Raw genomic sequence first — 7,568 nt, 5'->3', positions numbered from 1 at the left:
CTCTATATATAGATCTATACACACACCTCTTTCCTCCATGGAGCTCAAGGTGGTGGAAGTAACCCCCACTTTATCCCCACAAACAACCCAATGAGCTACACTGGCTCTTTGCATGCCTACTCAGAAGTAAGCTCCATTGATTTCAAACAGGACTTGCTCCCAGTTAAGTGTGCATAGGACTCTACCAGTTGGTGGTTCTAGCCCACCCAGGGATGGCTCTGGGCAGGATTCCTGCATTGCCGAAGGTTGGACTAGATGACCCTTGGTGTTAATTAGTGAGCAGACGACACATCGATTCTTCAAAGCAGCTCTTTATTTGGAAGCTGGAACAATGTATCAAGCCTAATTCAAAGTTCCCTCCTAAAACAACTGCCAAGGACCTGAGGGAAAACTGTATACAGTACAGTACACCAATACATAACACTTGGTATCCCTCCCAACTCTACAATTCTGAGCTAATGCATCATGGGGGGGGGAGCGGGGACGGGGTGCCCTCCAGATGGTGATGGACTGCATCTTCCAACATGACCATTGGACATGCTGGCTGGGGCTGTTGGTAGCTAGAGTCCTACAGGATCTGGAAGACCACTGGTTTTAAATTCCTGGTGCATGTAGAGCATGCAGGCCAAGCATCATTTTATGCAACTCTATCATGTCCAGGGACGTGGGTGGTGCTGTGGTGTAAACCAGAGAGCCTTGGGCTTGCAGATTGGAAGGTTGGTGGTTTGAATCCCCACGACAGGGCGAGCTCCCGTTGTTTGGTCCCAGCTCCTGCCAACCTAGCAGTTCGAAAGCACATCAAAGTGCAAGTAGATCAATAGGTATCTGTCTGCGGACAAACGTTGGCTCCCTTGGCCAGTAAAGCGAGATGAGCACTGCAAACCCAGTCTCGTTCGTGACTGGACTTAACCGTCAAGGGTCCTTTACCTTTACCTTTATCATGTCTCCTGCTAGGAGTTGTTTCTTTTTGCTTTGCTTTATTTCTTATCAATAAAAAAACTCGGCAGCGATTTTTTTTTCCTGAAAGTGTGACCCAGAGAAAATAGTTTGAGAACCACTGATCTAATGTATGATGGCTGAACACTTGGTTTCTGCTGCCCCTAGCCTTCAACGTGCCCTGAAAATCTACTACAGATAACTGGGGGCACACACACCCAGCAGTATAGCCTGGGGGCTTAAGGATAATTGAGGAGGGCAACATGTACAATGGGAAGCATCTTGCCTTTAAGGTGCCCCAAAGATCTCTTAATATTAAGGCCACAGGTGATCCTGGGCCTTTAGTCCCAAGCATCTGGTATTCAGAGGTAGACTGCATCTACAGATGCAGGCTTACTCTCTTGTATGGTAAAGCACCAAAGTACATATATTTAAATAATAATAATAATAATAATAATAATAATAATTTTTTATTTATACCCCGCTCATCTTGCTAGGTTTCCCCAGCCAGCCACCTTGGGCTAAACAGGGCTGCCTTCAGATGTCTTATAAAAGTCAGAGTTGTTTCTTTCCTTGATGTCTGATGGGAGGGCGTTCCACAAGGCAGGCTCCACCACTGAGAAGGCCCTCTGCCTGGTTCCCTGTAACCTCACTTGTTGTAGGGAGGGAACTGCCAGAAGGCCCTCGGAGCTGGACCTCCATGTCCAGGCTGGGCGATGGAGGTGGAGATGCTCCTTCAGGTATACTGGGCTGGTGCTGTTTAGGGCTTTGAATTGTGCTCGGAAACGTCCTGGGAGCCAATGTAGGTCTTTCAAGACCAGTGTTATATGGTCTCGGCAGCCGCTCCCAGTCACCAGTCTAGCTGCTGCATTCTGGATTTCTACAGTTTTATTTGTATGCTGCCTTCTGTAGTTCAACAAGGCAGCTTACACGTAACTACAACATAACAATAAATAAAGTACACATAAAAAATACCCAGCCCAACTGAGTGGTGCTGGTGGTGCTGCCTCAGATGCCAGTCAGGTAGAGCCTACCTTGTAGGGAGGTTTGATCCTTTACGCTTCTCATTAAACACACACACACACACACACACACACACACACACACACACACACACCAGATGTTGGGCACAAACTAGGGAAGGATGTTGTATTTAGCTTTTACTTTAGAGCTTCTCAGACTAGAGGTCTAGTCAAACGGAGCACAGTATTTAGCTAAAGCCATGAGAAAATAGGGTTGCGCTAGGACCGCGCGGCGGCTCCTTTCTGCCGCTCTCCCCGGCGAAGGCCGCCTCGCCATCTTTTCGTGAGCGCCGCTTCCCTTACCTTTCTGAGCCTGCGGCGGTGCCGTTGCCAGCGCTCTCTCGCCTTCGCTCTGGCTTCATGGAAGCAGGTTCTCCGTTACAGCTGCTCTGCCGGGCGTGCCAGGTTCAAAGATGGCGGCCCTCTCGCGACCCCTGACAGCAGGTACGGTAGGGGTTCCTAGGCTCAGGGGGAGGGGGTGGCGCGGGGCGGAGCTCCGAGGCTGAGACCCCCCGGGGGGGGGCAGACTGCATTTTGCAGGCGACGAGGGAGGGTACCTGGAGAGAAGCTTTGCTTTGCACACCTTGATTTGTCCCTCTTTTTGCAGCCTCCTGGAGAAGGCAAGGTCTCTTCCATTGGGTCCGACCAAGGCTACGTCCGCACCACGCATTTAAGGCGCTGTGATACCACTTTAAACAGCCCTGGCTCCCCGCCAAGAAATATGGGAGCTGTAGTTTGTTAGAGATGCAGAGTTGTTAAGAGACACCCCCTACTCCCCCACTCCCGAGCTACAATTTCGAGAGTGGTTGTTTAACAACCATTGAATAATAGAATTGGAGAGTAGAGTTGGAAGGGAACCCGAGGGTCATCTAGTCCAACCCCTGCAATGCAGGAATCTCAGCTAAAGCAACCATGACAGATGGCCACCCAAGCTTTGCTCCACGGAAGCAGAGTTCACAACTTCCTGAGGGAGTCCATTCCAAACAGGTTATACTGTCAGAAAGTTTTTCCTGATGTTTAGTCGGAATCTCCTTTCTTGTAATTTGATCCCATTGATTCAAGTTCTGCCCTCTGGAGTAGGGGAAAACAAGCTTGCTCCGTTAGTACCCTTGGGTGCAGCTCATCAGGCCATGGAGATTAAATTCATTTAAAGTAGCTAGGTGTTCCCTTACCTCTTCCTGCTTTGGGCTGCAGCTTCTCCTTGCATCATTTGGGCGCTGCTTTCCTTTTGGGTGAAGGTGAGTTCCCTGGGGAACTCTGGGGATTGCAGTTCTGGGAGGAGACCTGGGGAGTCAGCACCTTTAACAAACTACAGTTCCCAGGATTCTTTGGGAGAAGCCACAACTGCTTCAAGTGGCATGATACTGCTTTAAATGTATCATGCAGATGGGGCTCCCCCTCCAATGTCAAGTTCTACTTAAATATCCCCCTCCCAGAGCTACAATTCCCAGAGTGGTTTAACAATCCGTTATGTTTAGCTGCTAGATGCTGCTCTGAATGTATGGTACCAGTCTGAAGGGAGAGTGACATCCAGTTGTATTAGTCTGGATGCCACACCGATCCAGTAGTTCTTGGAAAGTTGAGCGAAAACTCTGCCCTTTGGCATTTCCCCACAGCTCAGCATGAAGCAGGCCTGCTGCACTGTCTGCAATGGGTTCCAGAAATAAGAGCGTTCTAGGAAGTGTGATAACCACAACAGACTAAATTTGGGGATGGAAAAATGCAGAAGCCTGTTCATAGCACATTTTAACACATTAGCGAAAGTGACAATGTAAGACATTTTGCAGTGTGCTTAACAGCTGGGAAGATAAATGCCAAAGGTTTTCTCCCATAAAGCTGTAGACTGATGTATTGCACCTGGGAATCTCAAACTTGGGTGCAAGGAGTTGCTGAATATTGGGAGGAAACTGCTTGACGTCACAGTTGTGCAAGCAGTTCCTTCAGCATAACAAACCCTGAAAATGATGGTAAATGTATTTCCAGTGTCTAGTAATACTAAAGGTAAATACCTTTCCCGTATTGAAGAATAATAAGACTTCCTAACATCCTAAGCCAATCCAATTCTGGGCTGCATCAATAGGAGTATAGCATCTAGATCAAGGGAAGTAATAGTACCACTGTATTCCACTCTGGTCAGACCTCACCTGGAGTACTGTGTCCAGTTCTGGGCACCACGGTTCAAGAAGGATACTGACAAGCTGGAACATGTCCAGAGGAGGGCAACCAAAATGGTCAAAGGCCTGGAAACGATGCCTTATGAGGAACAGCTTAGGGAGCTGGGTATGTTTAGCCTGGAGAAGATAAGGTTAAGGGGTGATATGATAGCCATGTTCAAATATATAAAAGGATGTCATATAGAGGAGGGAGAAAGGTTGTTTTCTGCTGCTCCAGAGAAGTGGACACAGAGCAATGGATTCAAACTACAAGAAGGAAGATTCCACCTAAACATTAGGAAGAACTTCCTAACGGTAAGAGCTGTTCGGCAGTGGAATTTGCTTCCAAGGAGTGTGGTGGAGTCTCCTTCTTTGGAGGTCTTTAAGCGGAAGCTTGACAGCCATCTGTCAGGAATGCTTTGGTGGTGTTTCCTGCTTGGCAGGGGGTTGGACTGGATGGCCCTTGTGGTCTCTTCCAACTCTATGATTCTATGATCTAATACTTTGAACATTCAAAGCACTTCACATCTGGCTATAATCCTTACAAGAAGGATATTGCTGGACTCCAACTCCCATCATCTCTGTTTGTTAGCCCTGTTGGCTGGGGCTGTTGGGAGTTGGAGCCCAAAGATCTCTGGGTTCCCCAGCCCTGCTATACTCTGTCCACCCCACTGCACCAGCTTTCTTTGGTTGAGGGGAATCAAGGCTGAAAGTCTACTGGACTAATGTCAGGGAGACCCTTCAGCCTCTGCTGATTTCTTATTTCCATTTTGGGTTGTGTGGTACCTAATTACAACATAAACTCTTAATGTAATGACATGCGGGAGATGCCCTGGAAAAGAGAGAAAGGTATTAATTGGTTTTCCTGCTTAATGCAAAGTGATTAGAAGTGGTTCCTTTCTCAGTCTTTCTCTCGCTCTTCTTTTCAGGGCTTCTCAATTGGTTGCCAAAAAGAGCTGCTCCAACAGTGCGGACGTTGGCAGGTGCTGCTTCCTTGGCTCAGAAGTCTCTGTGGAAACTGGGTCGACTGAACCATGTGGCTATTGCAGTGCCCAGTTTAGAAAAAGCTACCTCTTTGTACAGGGATGTGTTGGGGGCACAGGTGAGCAAAATGGTACCCCTTCCTGAACACGGCGTCTACACAGTCTTCGTGGACCTGGGCAACACAAAGTTGGAGCTTCTGCACCCACTAGGGGAGAAAAGCCCAATCGCTGGTTTCCTGAATAAAAACAAGGAGGGAGGAATGCACCATATCTGCATTGAGGTATTTCCACTCTGCTTTCTTTTTGTTTGAAAATTGTTTTTTTTTTAAATCACATTGAAAAACCTGGGTGTATTCAAAATTCTGAGAATCCTAAGGTTTTTTTACTACCTGATTTCTTTACTTCCTTTTAAGGGGTCAAATTTCTAGCCCTCATTAAGGTATGTTTTGAGAAGCTTGTTTGTGGATTGGGGTGATCTAATTTAGAAAAAAAGATGAGCAAGGCACCAATATGAGTTATTATAAAGCCTAGTGTGGTATGGAAGCAGAGCTTCTCTCTATCCCCTTTCTCCCCTTTCTCATAGGAGTAAAACCCACTGAGATCATCCAACAAATCCGAACTAAGAAAGATTTAGGACAGACGAAAGGAAGCACTTCTTAAAAAGCACATGGTTAAACTATGGCCCTGACGGCGAACCTATGACACGCATGTCACCAGTGACACGCAGAGCCATTTTCAGTGACACGAAGAAGGGGCCCCAAACAGCTGATGTCAGAGGCAGGCAGCAGCAGAAGCAGGGAGAGGCACCGCTCCTAACCACGGCTAACAAGCCTGTCCCGCTTGCTTTGCTGCAAGCCAGGCGGTGGGTGAAGAAAGGGTTAACTTTCAGGGAAGGAAATCAATTGTCCCCTCCCACACACAATAAAGCTCCTTGAAATTAACCCACAGCGCTCTCCGAAAGCAAGCAAACGCTATCTCGGGGCTGAAAGCAGGGATCCCAGCAGCCCGATCACACTACCATCTCAGCGCTTTCCCTCCGCTTGCTTTGCTCTCTCTCTCTCTCTCTCTCTCTCTCTCTCTCTCTCTCTCTCTCTCTCTCTCTCTCTCTCCTCCATCCGTCTGTCCTTCCTTCCTTCTCTCTCTCTCTCCCTCCCTCCCCCTTCCATCCCTCTGTCCCTCCTTCCTTCCTTCTTCCTTTCTCTCTCTTTCTCTCTCTCTCTCACCCCATCCATCCATCCATCCATCCATCCATCCATCCGTCTGTCCTTCCTTCCTTCCTTCCTTCCTTCCTTCCTTCCTTCCTTCCTTCCTTCCTTCCTTCCTTCCTTCCTTTCTCTCTCTCTCTCACACCCCTTCCATCCCTCCTTCCTTCCTTCCTTCTCTCTCTCTCTTTCTTTCTCTCTCTCACCCCTTCCATCCGTTTGCTACAGCAGCAGCCAGGCTGTCCTTGGCCTGTTAGTTTTTAAAGCACAAACCTGTTTTCCAGCCTTTGCATCTCTTGTGATCTTCATCCAATTTTCCTTTTTTAATGTTGAGATTCAGTATTGTTTCCACCATATCCTACTTAGACAAACGTGTTCTTTTCTTTTAAAGGTGAACAGTATAACGGATGCCATAGCTGAACTGAAGGAGAAGAAGATCCGTGTTTTGAGCGAAGAGCCCAGAATTGGGGCCCATGGAAAACTGGTAGTTTTCCTCCATCCTAAGGACTGCAATGGAGTCCTAGTGGAACTTGAGCAAGCCTGACTGTGATAAGAAGAAATTGATGCCTATACGAAGGGAGATGAGGCATGTTTTCTGTGTTTTAAAATTACTGCTCCTGATTTACTTGTTATTGAGGGTTTTTTCCCTGACTCAAAAGCATTAATAATAATGTGATTTGCCTTAAGAAGCAAATATTAAATCTTGAAATGCCAATCTTAATTTGGGAAGACACCTTTTGGTCACTTGAACATCACCAAAATAAATTTTATTTGGGCTGGCTTAGGATTCCTTTGAACTGTATCTTGCAACAGTAAGCTGGGCACATTTTACGCACACTCTTCCTCTGGGCATAATTTTGCATCCATTTGGTACATTTCTAGGTCATCTGCCATCATCCTGCTCTACATTTGTAAGTGACAAGTGAGGCAAGGGCGAGGTGTCTGGTTTTTTCCTTCTTCCAGTAATTCCTTCAGTATTCCCTTAAGAAAAGAGCCAGCAAGGTTCACCAGTCTAAAGACTCATTGAATACTCCATTGATTGGTTCACTCAATCATAAGATGCCTATGGTCTTGTCTGGGTCCCCATGATTGCTGAGCAACTTTCCACTCCCACCCACCTACCCACATGAGAATTTGGGCACCTTTTGATTACCAGTATTTGCTGTCATTTGATCACCAGTGTCACCTGCATAATTTACAGTAGTTTGTCTGCATTGATTATTTTGAATTATTACTGATGGTACATAATAAAACATCATTTTTGTTTCTCTA

General features: G+C 46.9%; 1 protein-coding gene across 1 annotated transcript; it reads left to right on the top strand.

Annotated features, from left to right (window-relative positions):
- Positions 1–1,569: 1,569 nt before the first annotated feature.
- Positions 1,570–7,568, top strand: MCEE (methylmalonyl-CoA epimerase). The gene is made up of 3 exons (XM_035131755.3): positions 1,570–2,402; positions 5,041–5,375; positions 6,688–7,568. Exons 1-3 carry the CDS (start codon positions 2,372–2,374, stop codon positions 6,838–6,840), a joined length of 519 nt encoding a protein of 172 aa, XP_034987646.1. The 5' UTR covers positions 1,570–2,371; the 3' UTR covers positions 6,841–7,568.

Source organism: Zootoca vivipara, chromosome 13 (assembly GCF_965207765.1).
Source record: "Zootoca vivipara chromosome 13, rZooViv2.hap1.1, whole genome shotgun sequence".
NCBI lineage: Eukaryota > Metazoa > Chordata > Lepidosauria > Squamata > Lacertidae > Zootoca > Zootoca vivipara.
This window is presented reverse-complemented; position numbering and strand designations above follow the sequence as displayed.